Here is a 19794-nt window from a genome sequence, read left to right as displayed (position 1 = left end):
CAGACCACATTATGCAAACGCAGTATGCTGGTACATCACAGAGTCCCAAGTTCACACAAACACACATATACGGATTCGGGATAATGCTTATTCTCAATGTCGCATGTATTTTGGGTGTAATCTTATATACACAAACATTTTGGTTTAAAGAAGTTTCCTTTTTTGTTTTCCAGGTTGCTGGTTTTTAAATCCCTGGCGCAGTTTTTGATCATGGGCTGTAGCTGGGTCCTGGGGTTTATGGTGCAAGATCAAATGTTCAGATTGTTGTTCGTCATCCTCAACTCTCAGCAGGGGTCCTTTATTTTCATTGTGCATTGCTTGCTGAACAGAGAGGTAAGGTAGCCACTCCGAATCCTTACACGACAGAGTGCTCGGTGACAATTCAAATAAAAGAGCACATATCCAGCCTGTACTGTGAGCTTTCCCAACAGGTGGGGCCAAACAACCACACAACATTGATGAACATGGGAAGTGTATATTTAGTACAAGATGGAGTATCAGAGGAGATACTGTGGGAGCCCCGTGTTCCGACCACAGTGAAGCAGATTCTTCCAGCAGAATTTTCAGCACAATTGACGTTGCGATGTGCCAGTTATTTAACCAGCAATTATGTGTTTACCACACTAGATGGCACTATGTGACTAGAAATTTCAGTAATGATAACTGAAGTGCTTCTGTTCGCCAGCAGGTGTCGCACGCTGAAATTCATGTTACAATGGAAAACAATCTATATACAGTGCAGTCAGTTTATAAGAATCACATCCGTCCCGGAATATCTGATTCTTATAAGCAGTTGATTCTTAAAAGCGGACCGCTATGATTAGTGCTGCAGAATCAGTATGCCAGTTAGGAAATGAGAAGCGCTTTGTTCCCTGCAGTGCAGTGGGTTGACCACTAGATGCCATGAGTTCCTGCATGTATCTGGAAAATCCATAGTTGTTTCCTTAACGAAGCTCGATAAAAAGGTCTTAGCCGATAGCTATGTGATGGAGGTATAGAGGAGTAAGTAAGTGGAAGCATGCGTGCATTGCGGAAGCAGAAGTGAAAGAAAGAAAAACAAAAAAGAGAGCAAGTAGAGATCTGTTTGTTACAGTACTATACTGTCCAAAAAGTAAAGTAGTCAAAGTATATGTAAATCAAGACTCCAGCCTGATCATTTACACTGCCCTCGGCCACGTCACATTACAATTAACAAAAGCACCTCTGCGCTCAGCAGTTTAAATACAGTATACAAATGTCCATGGTGCTGAATCAGTCATTTATTTGTCACAGAAGTGTATAATGTTATTATTTATGTATTTTATTTTTGTGTCAGATACACTCGCTAACATTACAGCAAAGGATACATTGCCTTTGATACATTGTATAATCAGACAGCAACCAAATTATACATTTTCCTTAAAACTGAATGATCTAGGCTGAGAATAGAACTCTGGCTTTTTATTTTGAACGACACATTTTGTTCTGACATGTAATCATACGGAGAAGACGTCAACACACAACATTAAATGTTGGTTTAAATAAAAAAAATAATAATAACGTACACAAATATAACTCTATGAATCTGATCAGTTCCCATTCATTATGACATGGCGACGGGAAGTTTTGAATGTTCTGTTGTGATGTGACTGAATGAAGTGCTGCTGATTCAAGGCTTTTCATTAAATTCTCCATTGCTGCCTTGCAGCTCCATCAGCGACAGGAGGCACGCTGTAATCTGAGGCTCAGGTGTATGAACAGCCACACCCCACTGTACTGAGGGATCTTTCAACCTGTACCTTAATATGACATATATCTACAGAACGTCCTATTCAATTGTCAGGGAATTAAAAAGTTATTTCTTAATCTGGGGATACATGGAAGCACCTGTCTTTATGTATACATGTTAGACATATATTTTATATACATGTACAGAAGTGCTTATTGAATTTGGTAAGGGAATTCTTTTGCTCACATGTTACTGAGAGCATCTACTATTCGTTTCCAGGTGAGAGCAGAATACAGGAAATGGCTCACCATTCTCTGCAGACGGAGGAATACCTTTAGCATTACCACGAAGTCTGCTGGATGCACCTCAAAGGTAATAATAGCACTATGTTTGACTCGACACATGTGTAAGGTGTTTCGATATTCTGCAGGAGTACTTGCTCATTGATTGTCAGTCTCTACGTCCTTCAGCAAGGTTTTGGTGTATTGTACAACTAAGTCTGTTCTCGAGTTCTGGGTGTGAAAGAGGCAGCTGGCTCGGTCGTGGGATCCGAGGACAACGTCTGAATCTTCAGTCAGTTCTCCTGAGCTGAGTGGGGGAGCATAATCGTAAACTCTAAACTTCTTCTCAGTAGCACCACCTGCAGGCACTGTGTGAAACAGGGGATCAGGAGTGGCCAACCTGTTTCAAACAAGTCATTTTTAAAGCTTGGTAACTTCATGGGAATCCCATTCTGTGCTAGTTTCTAGACAAGGAAGAACAGAACATCTGTTAAAATTGAATTACAAAAAATATCAATAAGTAGTAAGCAGTCAGTAACTCTTCTCTTTTTATTGAAGGGTAAAACTGCTCCTGAATCCAAATTCAAGATGGTAGAAACTACAACATGCAGCCTGAGGAACAACTAAAAAGTCATTTTATACTTCAGCGTACATCGGGACATTTGATTTCAGCAGACTGGTTCAACGCTGTTCTAAAATAATTCATTGGCTTGTTTAACCAACTAATTGACACGTGTGGGGTATGATTTATGTAGGGTTTATATATTTCATGGGAAATTACTTTCATAAATAAAAAAATACCGTAAATCTGTGATGTAACCGTGGACCATGCTCTCCGATGCATTGCACACACTTCTTATCATTCCTGTCATGAGTTTGTTGTATTGCACTTTCCTATGGATACCCCGGTAACATTACATTCCTCTGCATACCAGACACAGCAACAAACAATCCAGTCAGCTACTAACTCTGCCTTCACACAAGAAACAGCAGATCACGTTTAAAGTCTGTAACACACTATGGAGCACTTAGATTTTTAGATTTTGTTCAGTGAAATATGTATCTTATAAAAAATGCTATTTGAAATGAAGAGTAAGGCTAGATTTAAATGTAATGCGACGCCTCCCTCTTTTTGCCATTTCTCTCCCTGCACGGCCAGGTAAATGACATTAAATGCGACTTCTTGTTTAATTTTTTTATTTGTATTTTGTTATTGCACTTTAAGAGTAAAATACCACCACTATATTTGAAAAGCGCCAATACATTTCTATGGTACGATGTTGATTCAAAACACAGGCTGATTGAATGCAACAACTAGAATAAGCTTAGGAGTTCAAATATCATGCTTTTTCATATCACACAGCTTTTCTCAAAGACTTTTCTAACATTACTGGTAAATAACGTATTAACAAATCATTATTTCCCTGTGTTTTACAGATCGTTCAATTATATTGTACATTAAGATGAGTAATCAAAACACTTATGTCCAATGATTTAATATTCAAGAACCATTCTATTTAAATAACTGTATTACATTATTTTACGTGACCATTTTTATCCAGGTGCAAAATAATGTCACAATAATCAGTCACGTCTACACAGCTGTATCTTAAAATGGATATAATCAAACTTAATAAACTTTGACTTGATGTGAAATATATTTGATGTATTTTATGTTTATTTTATTTTTAAATGCATCTCTCTGCTTGTTATGAACAACACGCTCTATGTATCTTCTAACATTAAGACTGCATCACGCTTTTTAAAAATAAATAAATAAAATCCAAACACATCCATGCTTCTATTTTATTTGTACAACAATAAAAACAATAATGCAATTTCCTACCTTTAAATGTACAGTACCTTGTAAATACGAAAGACTGGAGACGACTGCGGTCCAAGTTTATTTTGGGAAAAAGTCTGAGGAAAACACAGGCACAAGTACTGGGGGGTGAGTCGCAGCTGTGATCGCATGATTTAAATTAAATACATTAAAAAAAAGGGCTTGATGGCCAAACAAACAAACAATTTAAACAAAAGAAACACTGAACAAAACAAAAGGCACGTTGTCCAAAACAAACAAATAATAAACAACAAACAAGTATCGTGCTGGTTTTGACTCTGCACACGTAGCAATTGTTTTAATTGTTTTAATTGTTTTATCTTGCTGTCACTTTGTCTCCACTCTCATCAACTCTATATGAGCGGCTGTTTTATATACGTGGCCAACTCCCAATTAGTAATTCCAGTCAGCACTGGGTCGCGTTTTACCACCCTTATATTAAAAATAAAATCAATCCCCATATACAGTGTGTGTGTATATATATATATATATATATATATATATATATATATATATATATATATATATATATATATATATATATATATATAATGTAACAAATTAATGTACTTTCCCGTCACCAGTTTTCTGATACAAAGCTACAATGTTACAATGTACTTGTTTATCCGTCACAGCCCGCGTTTTCTCGCATTCCAAATCAGTCTGTCTTTAGTTACACAACGCTTCCTTCAATTTCACGACAAAAATGCAGCAAAAACAAAGTGAACAAGACGGAAATGTAAAAGTTAATCATTGAACAGTTTTATATACTGTGATGCATTTTTTTTAAATCTGTGATCTTTAGTTGCTTTTCTGCATTTTCATTTGCAAGTGAACTGTGTTCTTATCAAGCACTAAATTCTGCAATTTTGAATACTGTTTTATTTCTGTAAACTGGTGGTATTTTTTTTAATCTTGCTAAATTGCATTGCCTTTTACATTGTACGCAGTTCTGTGCATGGGTAACATTTTTATTTAATTTTGCTGTTGGGTTGTTAATGAGGAATTTTACATAATCCTACAATACGTACCGGATTTAAAAGTATGTACTGTATTACAGTCCAAGTGTCCAGTCATCTCTTTTGGCAAGTGATATTTTCAGAATCATATAGTTCTAAATTACAATACTACTTCTGTTGAAAATTGAGTACTGTACCAACAAAACCAATTACAGTAGATCTAAATGGAAGACTACTTATTTTAAAACACAGTACTTTCAGCCATTTATTTTTGTGTTCCCTGAAGGATTGGAACGGGCCAAAATGAAATAATCAGATATACGTCACACTCGTTTAACCATCACTGAAGTCTAAATTGTATAGGGTCGGATATGCGAGTGCTGACTGTACATGATGAATTTGGGAGATGGCCACGTTATGCACGAGTTTTAGCTGGATGGGGATTTTAACCCCTCCCATGCTGTAAAACAATAATAATAAACATTGTGTTTTAAACATCAAACAGTACATTTAAATAATAATAATACAACACAAAATACAAATAAGCACAGGGGCAGGGTGTACCCCGTCACACAGATGAAGACAGCTGAAGAAAAACATGGGGTAAAAATAAACTACATACAACTGTCTAAAAACCAAGACTATAAGCAGAGTCACTTATCCAACAGATGTGGTTAAGAGTGTCTGGGGATATAAAATGTATGTCTTACATATGTCTAATCCATAACTATAAACACTCGATAGTGCTGAATTTAGAACTACTAAAAGAAACTTAAATTCAATGGCAAATGTCTATTTTTGAGACACTGAAAAAGCTTCTAGTCACAACAGTTGTGATTGATTTAATTTTCTTGTAGTATTTCTAAATGTATGTATGTCTGCAATTATTTCAGATACAAGGAGATTTGTCTTTACCTTATGTTAGGTATAATAGTTTAATAGCACCCCCATAAAGTGTAATAAAGCATAAAGGAATACTAAAGTATTTGTAAGCATTGTAAAGTCCAGAGAGGTATGTTGAAGCTTATTATATATATATATATATATATATATATATATATATATATATATATATATATATATATATATATATATATATATATATATATATATATAAACTATGGTAAATGTATAGTGTGTCTGAGGAAAATGTGAGAAAGCTGCAACGTGACAGTGATAAACTTTCATAAGGGTATGTTTGCACACTAAACACTTACATTTCAACGTATTTTGTGAACCACCTACCAATTATGCCACTTACCAATGATAAAACTTAAATCTGGGGATGTGTACACATTTGACTTTTCTACATGTGTGTATGTAGCTCATGGGGTGGGAGCACTTACTGTTATTTTTACTGTTAAGTAAAAATAAAGTTAAAAAGCAATGCAAATGAGTTTTAGTTTTGTTTTCTCAAACGCTGTTGTAGGAGAGTCAGTATTGTTCAGCACACCTTGGACAGCTACGTTAGGGGATGCTGATGGAAATTTAGGATCAGCACCTTGGACAGCAGCTTATGAAACCGAACAGGAGCGGGCTTAATCAGGAGCCAGCGTCACCTGGGGCCGGTTTTTCAAAACTTCTGGATCAAAGTGAACTGGATTTTGGAATCCTGGATTTTGTGATCGATATTACTTTTATCTGGATCATTTTGATCAGTTTTTTTCAGAAAAAGTCACTGCTGGATTACATTTATCAAGATAACAAATAATCACGATTATGAAATCCAGTTTTTTGATAGGCTAGTTCTTAATATTTTTTAAGAGGTCTTATTCATGATATAACCTAATTTTACAAAAGAAATAAGATCGAGGTAATAATGAAAAATACACAACTATTTATTTTGTTTTATAACAAAATCAAAATCACTTTTAATGTTAGTGCACATATAACGTATGCAAATAATGGTTATTTTATTTATGCCTACTTGGCAGAAATTAAATAACTAAATCTAAATGGAATAAAAATAAAACTTTTGAAAAAAAGATATGTGTTTAGACATTTTCATCGGTTTCCTCTCAGACGAGCTTTAAGGAGGTGTATGCTTTTTTTTTATTAAAGCTATACCACTAAATACGTTTTCCTTTTTGCTTGCATGGATACAAAACTTAAATAAATATGTAAATACTGCATTCTAACACTCTATTTGGACATAGAGTGTGATTGCTATGACAATTCAAACAAACTATCGCTGTTCTATGATCATTTAATAAAAGCTAAATCCACTTCAGCAGTAGGTTCGCAGTAATCCTGGTATTTTGGATTAAAGTAATCCCTCTTTCCCCTGATCTCCTCTTTAAATTCTGAAAAACCCAATTGCAACATTTAATTGTGATTAAGATCGTTTTACCAAAACCAAATCCGGATCGCAGTAATCCTGATCGTATTTCAATGTTTTGAAAAACCAAATGTCACAATATAATCCAGATCAAAAGCAGATATCCGATTACCAAAGTTTTGAAAAACCGGCCAAACAGGAACAAGTTTAAATCAGGAGCCAGTGTCACCTGGAGTTGGTTAAATAAAGGCCTCCTTAAAAAAAAATACATTATATGTGTGTGTATATATGTGTGTGTGTATATATATATATATATATATATATATATATATATATATATATATATATATATATATATATATATATATATATATATATTATATACACACACACACACACACACACAAACTATTCCATCCTACTGAATCATCTTGAAAGCACAGTGGGACTGTCTGACCTGGTCCTATCCTGGTTCAAATCTTATATTTCTGATAGGTTTCAGTTTGTCTCTTTTGGGGAGGTATCAGAAGTTGTCTGTGGTGTTCCACAGGGCTCCACTCTAGGTCCCTTGCTGTTCTCATTATATATGCTACCGTTAGGTGACATTATCCGCAGACACGGAGTCAACTTCCATTGCTATGTTGATGATACCCAGCTATATTTGTCCCTAAAGCCAGGAATTTCTTCTGCCTGGGTGTTATTAGCTACTTACCTTACAGACATTAAGCATTGGATGTCACAGAATTTTCTAATGTTAAATTCAGATTAAACAGATGTTATGCTAGTGGGCTCACAGAACCAACTAAAAGGAAATGTGGAATTACATGAACTCGACCCTTGCACTCTCTCATCAAAACTTAAACTAGAAATTAAGAGTTTGGGGGTCATCTTTGAGCCTGACCTATCGTTTGAGACTCTTATTAGGATAGTTACTAAAGGTATCTTTTTTTTATCATTTGAGAAATATAGCCAAACTTAGACACCAATTATTAGTGGCTGAGCCAGGATTTGAACTGGGCTTCTGGTATAAAGCCTTTAAGCACTGTCCCTCAGTGTTGCAGTATGTTTAACAAAATGTTTTATAACATAACATTGTAATATCAGATTGGAATGCAGCAAAGTAAAAAATCTATAATTATTTGTACTTGCTGTACGACCAGCTCAATTGGTTCGGAGGGCCGTTCCTCGTTGAATTTGTGTGCAATTCAGAACTTTGCGAAGCGTGCATTAATCCCATAGAAGAATCGGTGATCAATTGTAATGTAATCCAATGGACAGATTGGTGATAGACTGAATGAAACAAGTATTTTCTTTAAACAGTTGGTGTTTACATAAAATCCAACAAAACAAAACATAACAGTACAAAGAACTTTCACGTTATGTCTGGTAAAATGGCACTCTCAAGCACAGCTGGAGAAGTGTGGGACATATTCCCTGAGTATGATAATACATGAACGTGTATTGGAAATGTAACGGATTTAATTAATGAAACTGTGTGTCTTGAGAAACAGGGCAAACTGCTGTGTCTTGAGAAGACAGCCTCTTTCTTGCAGACATAGTGAACTTTGTGACCTTCTAAACGAGGGACCGGGGCCAGGTGGTGCCTGAACTGGATTAGGCTGAAAGGACAGTTGAATTATGTGCAGATAATTCACACGTGCAAACAACTGTTTGGATGCAAGGAAGACATAAACTAGTGGTATCCCAGTAGAAAAGTACATTAAAACATCAAAGGTCTGGGAGTTTAAAGAGACAAGATACACAAATGACCTCATGAAAATAGCTACTCAGCAGAGTAAAAAGACTATAAATATCCAAGCAAAACTAAACATGTTGCGCTCCACATTGAATGTTAAGCAAAGCTGCAACTCCGGGACTCCGGGTCAACGACCACAAGCAACGAGACTGAGGCCCGGCTGGAGGACTGCCGTAAAACTTACATAGACTGATATCAGACAAACCAGTCTGGGTCTGCTGTACACCTAAAACCACAGTATCCAAAAGAAACTGTGCCCTCCTACCTGCGTAGGTAAAAGATTCAGCGAAGAGGACGGAGCGGATGGGTGCTGTTGTGGATCCTATGCCGAGGACTGAAGACTTTGCTGCAGCTGTTTATTCATTCTATCGATAATTGAAAGTTTTGTTGCCAAGTTTGATCCAACGTGGGACTGAAGACTTTGTTGATGAGAGGAGAGCCTTTTGTACAGGACATTTCAACAGATTGAGTTTCCAAAACAGCGGACCAAAAGTCTAAGCTTCAAGGAACCGTTGAGTTTTAATTCCAGTTGCATTTTCCTTTCATAGAACTACAGTGCCTTGCATAAGTATTCACCCCCCTTGGACTTTTCCACATTTTGTAGTGTTACAACCTGGAATTAAAATTGATTTAATTAGGATTTTTTTGTCACTGATCTACACAAAATAGTCCATAATGTCAAAGTGGGGAAAATAAATCTACATATTTTTCAAAATTATTTACAAATAAAAAACTGAAAAGTCTTGATTTGCATAAGTATTCACCCCCTTTGCTGTGACACCCCTAAATAAGCTCTGGTGCAACCAATTGCCTTCAGAAGTCACATAATTAGTTGAATGGAGTCCACCTGTGTGCAATTAAAGTGTCACATGATCTCAGATTAAATACACCTGTTTCCGGAAGGCCCCAGAGTTTGTTAGAGAGCATATCTAAACAAATAGCATCATGAAGACCAAGGAGCTATCAAAACAAGTCTGGGATAAAGTTCTGGAGAAGCACCAATCAGGGTTGGGTTATAAAAAAATATCCCAAACTTTGAACATCCCCCGGAGCACCGTTAAATCCATTATTAAAAAATGGAAAGAATATGGCACAACCGCAACTCTGCCTAGAGAAGGCCGTCCACCAAAACTCAGTGACCAGGTAAGGAGGGCATTAGTCAGAGAAGCAACCAAGAGGCCAATGGTAACTCTGAAGGAGCTGGAGAGATCCACAGCTGAGATGGGAGAAACCGTCCATGGGACAACTATAACCCAGACGCTCCACAAAGCTGGGCTTTATGGAAGAGTGGCGAGAAGAAAGCCATTGCTGAAAAACACCCATATCAAATCCCGTTTGGATTTTGCCAACAGGCATGTGGGAGACACAGCAAACATGTGGGAAAAGGTTCTCTGGTCTGATGAGACCAAAACTGAACATTTTGGCCTTAGCGCAAAACGCTATGTGTGGCGCAAAGCAAACATTGCTCATCACCCTGAGAACACCATCCCCACGGTGAAGCATGGTGGTGGCAGCATCATGTTATGGGGATGCTTTTCATCGGCAGGGACTGGGAAACTGGTCAGGATTGAGGGAAAGATGGATGGAGCCAAATACAGGGAAATTCTAGAGGAAAACCTGTTTCAGTCTGCAAGAGACCTGGGACTGGGGCGGAGGTTCACCTTCCAGCAGGACAATGACCCTAAACACACAGCCAATGCTACACTGGAGTGGTTTAAAAACAAGAACCTGAATGTCTTAGAATGGCCCAGTCAAAGCCCAGACCTCAATCCTGTGGCAAGACTTGAAAATTGCTGTTCACCAATAGTCCCCATCCAACTTGACAGAGCTTGAGCAATTTTGCCAATAAAAATTGGCAAAAATTGCAGGATCCAGATGTGCAAAGCTGGTAGAGACTTACCCAAAAAGACTCACAGCTGTAATTGCTGCCAAAGGTGCTTCTACCAAGTATTGACTCGGGGGGGGGGGGGGGGGTGAATACTTATGCAACCAACAAATGTCTTTTTTGTTTAATTAACTTTTGTGTCACAATAAAAAAATATTTTGCACCTTCAAAGTGTTAAGTATGTTGTGTAAATCAAATGGTAAAAATCCCAATTAAATCCATTTTAATTCCGGGTTGTAACACTACAAAATGTGGAAAAGTCCAAGGGGGGTGAATACTTATGCAAGGCACTGTAAATTAATTAATTGTAACACATTCACATAGAATTGAACTGTTAATTATTTAGTTTGCACACTTTGCGTGTGAAATAACTTTTAGTGAAACTTGGTGCATTCTTAGCTGCCATAAGTAATCTATCTCGTATTGTATGAAGAATTGCTTTAAAAGTAAACTTGCCATATCCTTAATCTATATACCATTAATAAGCTTAATGTGATATATTCTAAGATTGTCTGCATCATTTCAGTTGAGGCTGTGCTTGTATGTGGGTGTGTGTGTATGTGAGCAAGCAACTAGCTACGTCACAGCTTGCTTGAGCTGCTGCAGTGGCTGCTTTAGGTGTGAGGAGACAGGCGGTGTCATATTTCAATTGCCTGCTAGCCAGCATGAGTGCAGTGAGGGTTTGGATTGTGTTTTGTGCTTAGAGATGAAGAGATTTACTTTCAGACTTTTCTGATTTCTGTTTATTATTTGTGTACTTAATAAAATACTACTGTTGATTAAAATTCCTTGTGTCTGCGCGTGAATGTGTGTTCATAGTAAATCCTCGATCTTTGTAACACATCAATTAAATATTATTAATAAGAGAACTAATCAACCCAGATAAACATTAAATATCAATTATTGAATTGTTCCTACAGAAGTGACTTGATAAACAATGTGAAATGCAGAAGCAATTAGCTGTTCTAACACATTACTGATAATAACACACACACACATTCATTACAGGAATAGCAAAATTGATCACCCTATATTGAGGCAATGTATTGCCATTTGGATAGGGTAAATGTAAACAGTAGCCACAGATGTGAATCTGTGTAGTGTAGCGGTTATGTAGTTGGAGTGAAAGTATGACTAGCTACGGTTCAAATCCTGCATGTAACGTTACAGTTTTTAACAAGTAAAAATAGACAAACAAGATTTTGTAAATAAGGATTATGTATTACCCCGATTGTATTGAAAGCTTTCATCTGATTTTGCAAAATATCCTAATAAGCTTGATCCGTTCATTTAGTATATAGTAAGTTGTAGCGTCCCAGAGGGAGGGGGTGGCGTATAACAAAAAAAATAAGCAAAAAAATTCAGAAAAAAAACACAACAAAGCAAACCACTCAACTGGTCCCCAGTATTATTATCCTTCACTGAGTGTGTGCTTTAATCTAGCAGCACCAAGTTACTGGATTTATTTTACAATATTTCATTACATACCTCAATCCTCTATCGAGCCGAAACATGCATGTTTCCCCCCTAAAACGAGCAGCGACAAGACTTCAGGTATACGGACACACACAACTCAGGACCAAAAGTCCATAAGCTTAACTCCACCCACGGTCTCCCAACTACTTGTAGATTGTCTACAAACTTCCCTAGGGAGTACTAGACACCAAGTTACCAACAACTCTCCACTCAGCATGTACAGGTTGGTTACAACCACAGACTGCTTAACCGCCATACACAATGCTTCAACTACGAACAATAGTTTGGACCGAAAGAAAAGCTCACGAAGAACCAATACCTCCATCAACGGGGCCTAGTAAACAATGGGTGTGCATCTGTCCAGAACTCCCTTGGCCTTGATTGTCTGTCTGCGCTCGACCTGCACTGCTCTTTTGACTCTTTGTCTCCGTTCCCAATTTAAAGCCAAGTTAAGTACCGCGCACGCCCCCGTTTCAACTTTACATTCCACACGCATGTACGGCACTCAACCTAACAGGCGCTTACATATAGATAGTCACTGTAACTACCGCTCCTCTTGATATATAGCAGATTCTGATATTGATGTGATGCAGCCATCTGAAAATGTCTTTATAATAAATAGCAGACTCTGATATTTATGTGAAATGCTTTTGTATCAGATGATTTATCAGAGGGATAAAATGATCTATACATTTTAATCATTTGTGTTTAAGTATGTTTTTTGTAAAGTAGCACAGGGTGCAGTATAGTGTACAAGCTGATTTTTATCCAAGTCCTCCTGTGGAGTAGATATCGGCTTGTATCGTGCGGCACCCTACATGATATTTTATATGTATTTATTTTGAAAATATTTTTGTTTGTGTGCAGAAACTATTTACAATATACAATAATATGTGTTCCAGAAAAATACGCACCCATTCAATTAATGAATATATTTCCTGTATAAAAGCAGCACATGTGCTAAAAAATATATTCAGTTTCTTAATGATGATTGTTTCACTTGAAATAACATTCACAACTCGTTCGGACTTAAAAACATTTTTGGGTAACTTGGATCTTCCCTAAAGCTTTGCATTCTTAGCTGCCATCCCAGAATTAAAATCACCATTCTTCCCAGCCAGTGAATTTGCGCATTTGTTCTGAGTCAAGACTACCCTTAAGACTTCTTCAGTGTACGCAGGGAGTGTGTTTTATTCACAGCATGTCTGCCCACTGACACAAACGGCAATGCAACTATTGCTGGCAATATGTGTCGTATGGGGTGAAAAAACAGTGAATAAAACACAAGGCTCTATTGATTTTAGACATTGTGTTCAAACTATTCTAAAACCGCTCACATTTTATCATCATTTGTTGTATTCCCTTTCTTTTATCGGTTTCATGTCAAATCGTTTTAATTTCACTTTGCTGTAGGTCCATAGAAATGTATCGTTTCTGCAAAGAATTGTGGGCAAGATTTAATCTCGGAGTTAGGGTTAGGGTTAGGTGTGATTAGAGCTAAGGAAAGGTTATGTCTACATAATGAATTAGTGCTGTTTGCTAGTTTTGCAGCAGAAAAATGTGCTTCCAAACAGCTTTTGTTGCTATATATCCAGACATGACAATGTAGTGCCATTCTACCAACTGCGGCCTTGTGCTGCACCTTAGACACTACAGAACCTCTGCTTTGCCATTAGAGATCATTGGATAATTTCAAAGGTTTTATTAAAGGTAAATATGTTTATTTAGAAGAAATCCTAAAAAGGTCTGCATGTAAAGCAGACAGTAAATGCAAATGTTATGTAACATGCATAGTCTACTATAATGGCCTAAGATACACCCAATACAGTGTAAGGCTAGAGAACGACACAGGTGTGAATCATAATAAATTAGAATAATAGTTTACCATCTGGCCAGTCAAATACCCACCATGTACCATTGTCAGCGCGTTTACACAAATGAAGTCCCCTCACAAAGCATGTACTGTACTGTATGTAGATAGGCAAATTCTCATTAAAATATTATGTTTGCATAGGGAGTATAACCCAAAAATAACCCAATTCTAAATGATCCTTTTCATAAAAAAGATAAGAATGGGTATTGTCTCTTTTGCTAATGAGTATAGGAACAGAAAGACTGGGAAGCTGTGTGCTAAAGTTGCCCATGCTAATAAGAGGTGAGAATATTAGAAATCTGGGTTATTGACCAGTTTTATATTTCAGAATTTGATTTACTTGCACCAAAGACCTTTTTTGCTTGCTTATTTAATGTGAAGATCTTTCAATCCAACATGAAAGTTTAAAAGCAGGTGGTACTTCATCTGTTTGTGTGTTGTGTGTCACAGCCACTCCAGTCACTGGAAGCAGTGATTCGGTACCAGGAATCTAGAGCAGGGTTTTGTTGTTGCGGATTACAGATACAGTCTTTATTTTGTATCAGTCTTGTTAAAAGTGAAATTTTGTCTGAATTGTAAATGATTCCTTTGGATGTAACCCGACTCTTTCTCCTCGTGCTTCTGCTTCACTTGGCTCATAGGAACTACAGACCCTCTCTATGGATTGGTATTGGGCTTTTTAAGTGGAAATGCTAAAGGGAAGTTCTTTGAAGTACAGACCAAACAACATCATTCCACTAAATCTTACCTGAACACACTGCCCAGTGTGATCGTCACATCTCAATGGAGGAGGTCGCATCCGAAAAAAAGGGAGTTTTTGGCCTACCCTGGATGTATAAAGTACAGCGTCAATGGGGAGTAAAAATAACGCTATGGCAGTACTAATATCTACAATTTTGGCTAGACGATGACGTGATTGTGAAAACCACATGACTGGAGACATGCATGCATTCTCTCTCTTGCTATGTATCTCTATTGATATACACCCACATGGTACTTCATTGGTGTTGTACACAATGTCAGGGCCCACATCTTTTGAAAACAAAACGAGAGTCCCATAACTGTAAAATATTTACAGAATACTTCAAAACTGCTCCAATAACCGTGCTGCAGGATTCATTTATTAATAGCATTAAAATCACATTTTGATTTACAAACAAGGGAACACATACTGTGTCACCCAAATGCTTATATTGTCAGCAAAAACATGTATTGGCATCATTTTCACAATCCCACATTTATTTTTTAAGCTTTACATTTAGCATCGCTGACCTTGCGGATATCCGCACTGCCACACTTCAGATGGTCCTTGTATTGCACTTTGTAACATTTGGAACCTTGGAGTTCTTCTAGAACTCCCAGAAGAAGGTTCTAAGTGCCAGCAGCCTCACAGACTGGCTGTTTCTATGGCTCGCGTGTTTCCATTATGCTCCTTCATTAGACCTGTAAAAGTGGAATACCTGACCCTCCCGAAGTGAAGCAATACAATATCTTGAAAGAGCGATCAGTACACGTTTCCAATAATAGCTTTGAAAAAAAAAAAAATCAAAAATATACTTACCGTCTTGTATCTTTTATACAGAAATGTAAAACCAACCAGCAAATGGATTTCTGCTGTATATTGTTATACTGTATTAATATTGTTTCCCCATTAATAAACAAGAGGGTAGGTTTTAAAATTAATTAGAAAAAAAAACATATGATTTTGAGAATATAAAATTTACAGTGATATTAAACAATTTAACAGTGGCATCAGGAAAGAGTTTGATGATCTTTTCTGATTTATACAAGATTTATTGTTTACCTCCTTGGCAACAAACTATGTTTTTTCCTTTTTAGTTCCTGTTTCTTTACCAATAATAAACCACAACAACTACAACTCCTCCAATTACAAATACTGCCAGTTATTCAACCACTATAGGGAAGTGACTATTTAAAAATACTTTTGCTACTACAGTACTGGGAAAGAGGAGACTGGTCTTACCCATACAGTCATAAATAAGTGTTCTGTACCCCTCCCTTATGTGTTGTGTTTAGTTGTATGCTTCAGTGAGATACTGATCTTTCCATTCTTATAAACAATGTTCTGTGAATTGTAGGATCTTGATGCCATAGCAACTATTATGTTGATTATTTCACGAGTACATCTTTCTTTTTTTCTTGTTTTAATGTAAGCACCCCTGCAGACGAGCCTGGCTTGCACAGTGGTTAAGACGTTTGCGCAGTGTGAGTTTCAACCTATTAGACTGGGTGGAAGTTTGGCTGTATGATAAAGGGGTTCCATGTCCATTCAGGATGTAATGAAATCAAGGCTTGTCAGTTTGCAGTTTCCTAGCTGCACCGTTTATAGGGATATTGAGTTTTCACTAAATCCATGCAAGTACATATATTCAGAAACCTGCAGCCAAGATGGCCCTCACAGTCAGGACAGGTAGAGGAGGTTGAACAGAGAAGACATGACCCAGAAGAGGCTGCCTGAGGACCAAGCGAGCAAGGCAGCCAGTGAGAAATGGAGGTTACCACCTGCGTTCAGAAAGCAGCTCCTGCCAGACACAGGCAGAACTGGCAGCTCACTAGCACCCCCTGCTGCCACGTGGTGGTATAGGGGCTCAGGCAGGGCCAACCTGAAATGTTTCAAGTAAGATTTTGCAGACAATGAGGAGTCCTTCGAAAGCTTGGTAAACTTACTTTTGAGTAAATCTCTAAACCGCGCATTGTTACCTAAACAACATAGCTTAAGGCAGGGCAAAAGATTGAGAACATTGATTTAAGTTGAAATACAAAATAAAAGCCAGAGAGTGTAAGATCATGAAAGGAAGGCTTTGAGTATTTTATGTGATGCCTGTGCATCATTCAGTAACTCATCTCTCCCTTTCTTTAAGTGTCAAGATGGTTGAAAAACAGAAAACACAGACTGATGAAGAACTGCTATAAAACAGCAACCTGCAATACAAAATCAGCACTAAAATATATTTCATAGGAATGGAAATAATTACTTTAATAAAAATAATAATTTTTCAACAGCACAGTAAATTCAATCATTCAAAATGTACATATTATTAATAATAAATAATAATAATAATAATAATAATAATAATAATAATAATAATAAATAACTTGTACCAGGCTACCAGAATCTTTATTAACTTTTTTAAAAATGAGAATAAACTAATAACCCCACTCAAACAGTGGGGAAAAAAACAAAAACCAAGAACCCATTGCTTAAAACTGTACTCGGTGTTCCAGAAGTCCAGAAGCCCCTGCAGTGTTTATAGAAAAGCACCTTTGCTGTGTTCTGTGTTGTTCCAATCAGGAGCACCAGCATGATCAGGATACACTGCGATGCTTACAGTTATTTTCTTCTTTCTCCTGGCGAACGTTCTGAAGCAACAGTAATTCCCTCGTGGCTTTACCTTTAACATGTGAATAAAATAGCAGCGCAGTCAGGACTGTGTTGAAAAGATACTGTTGCGATACGGACGACACAGCAAACAGCACAAATAATGCATTTCTTGTAAATCAAGGTTTTGAGACCAAGACTCCATTCACACTTGCGGGCTCCCTCAGGCCCACCTTTTCTCATATGTGAACGCTCTAAAAAAGAAAAGGCAGCCCAGGGCCGGCCTAGATTTAGGCCACCGTTTCAATGCAGCCCAGGGCCTGCAATCCAGGACCAGGGCCGGCCTTTACATATGTATGAACGCAAAGCAGACTTAGGGCCGCATTTTCGTATCACATGACCAATCTGTTTACACCGCCCTGTACTCCCATGCGCGCGAAAGCTGAATGCTCTGCTAGCCATGGCAGTGGATCAATATTGAATGGTAATTATTTCAAATGTGAACAGGGTTGCAGCGCTAAATATGCAGCAGCCCTGGGCCAGCACAATAGTGTGAACGGGGTCTAAGGCACCTTTTTTAACAAAGGCACATACTGTATGTGTTATAATGTAATACAGATGATTAGTAAATTGTACATTTTAAGGAGGCTTGGTGGTCCAGTGGTTAAAGAAAAGGGCTTGATACCAAGAGGTCCCTGTTTCTAATCCCCGCTCAGCCACTAACTGTGTGTGACTCTGAGCAAGTCACTTAACCTCCTTGTGCTCAGTCCTTCGGATGAGATGTAAAACCAAGGTCCTATTGTAAGTGACTCTACAGCAATTGTTGATTCATAGTTCACCCCCTAGTCTCTGTAAGTTGCTTTGGATAAAAGTGTCTGCTAAATGACTAAATAATAATAATAATAATAATAATAATAATAATAATAATAATAATAAATGTAAAAAAAGTGTGTAAAATAATAAAGTATGTCCGAGGGCTCATGTGGGTTCATTTTATTACTATTATTTATTTCTTAGCAGACGCCCTTATCCAGAGCGACTTACAATTGTTACAACATATCACATTATTTTTACATACAATTACCCGTTTATACAGTTGGGTTTTTACTGGAGCAAGGGGGTAAAGTACCTTGCTCAAGGGTACAGCAGCAGTGTCCCCCACCTGGGATTGAACCCAGGACCCTCCGGTCAAGAGTCCAGAGCCCTAACCAATACTCCACACTTTATATGAAAGAATGAAAATAAGTTTTACTATTCCAAAGTCAACAACACTGCTATCTCATTTTTTTTTTTTTACAATTCTCAATTGCCATCTCTTAAAACGGTGCCATGTCAATCTCAGTAAAAATACAAACAGTTTCACAGCATAGTGTTGCACGTTTAAATGAAGTGAGGAGGCACTTCGCTCCAATTAGACAACATTTATTTCTGAAAAAGCAAAACTATAATCGTTTACACAGGATAGTCTCTCATCAGCCATTTAGCTGTACTATAAACCACATTGATCAGCAATAGCATTAGAACAAACCTGGCTGCATGAGCTACCACTGCCCAGTGCACAGCTAAAGCCAAAGTGTTGCATCACCCTATAGAATTAACTAATTTTGCTTCATAAAGTCGAATGAAACCTGCTGAATAATGTTACGCTAATATACAGTGGTTTGCAGAAGTATTCACCCCCTGCAAAGTTTTCACATTTTGTTGGCACCTGAGTGTACTCCATGATGCTTTCAAATTAGACTTACATGTAGAATCTACACAAACTACTCCACATTGATAAAGTAAAAAAATGCATATAGAACATAAATAAGATTTACAGAAAAAAAACAGATTAATCTCAGTTGCATACGTATTCAAACCCTTTGCTACTGCAGCCCTAAATCAGCTTAGGTGCAAATGATTTGTTTGAAAAGTCACAAAAATAGTGAAATAGTTTCAGCCTGTGTGTACTCAAAGTATTTTAACTTGTAGATAATTTCCCTCAGGTACATAAAGAATTTCAAGCTACAACTCAAATAGTGACCAACAAAGCAACCATGAAGACCAAGAAGCTTTTGAAACAAGTCAGGGATAAAGTGGTAGAGAGGCACAGAGCAGGAGAAGGGTACAAGAAAATTTCAAAGGTGATTATCCCTCTCAGCACAGTGAAGTCCATCATTAAGAAGTGGAAGATGCATCATACCACCCAGACACTACCCAGATCAGGTCGCCCTCCCAAACTGACCAGCCGGGCAAGCAGGAAACTGGTTCAAGATGTTACTCTGAAGCCAACAATGACCTTGAGAGATCTGCAAAGTTCTGTGTCTGAGACACAAACCTGTATGGACGGGTGGCAAGAACGAAGCCATTATTCAAAAAGCCTCATCTTCAAGCACGTATGGAGTTTGCGAAAAAG

At 37.5% G+C, this 19794-nt stretch overlaps 1 protein-coding gene across 1 annotated transcript in view; it reads left to right on the top strand.

The window, feature by feature from the left end:
* The window catches only part of LOC131704990 (adhesion G protein-coupled receptor E3-like), a 37842-nt gene extending 34076 nt beyond the window's left edge, over window positions 1-3766 (top strand). The window contains exons 13-15 of the mRNA XM_059006808.1: window positions 174-333; window positions 1988-2080; window positions 2548-3766. Of these exons, the coding sequence (XP_058862791.1) occupies window positions 174-333; window positions 1988-2080; window positions 2548-2616 (322 nt within the window). The 3' untranslated portion in view covers window positions 2617-3766. The remainder of the gene's footprint in view (window positions 1-173; window positions 334-1987; window positions 2081-2547) is intronic.
* The last annotated feature ends 16028 nt before the right edge of the window (window positions 3767-19794 follow it).

Source organism: Acipenser ruthenus, chromosome 34, assembly GCF_902713425.1.
Source record: "Acipenser ruthenus chromosome 34, fAciRut3.2 maternal haplotype, whole genome shotgun sequence".
Classification (NCBI taxonomy): Eukaryota; Metazoa; Chordata; class Actinopteri; order Acipenseriformes; family Acipenseridae; genus Acipenser; species Acipenser ruthenus.
Note: the sequence above shows the minus strand (reverse complement) of the source record. Positions and strands in the feature narration are given on the sequence as shown.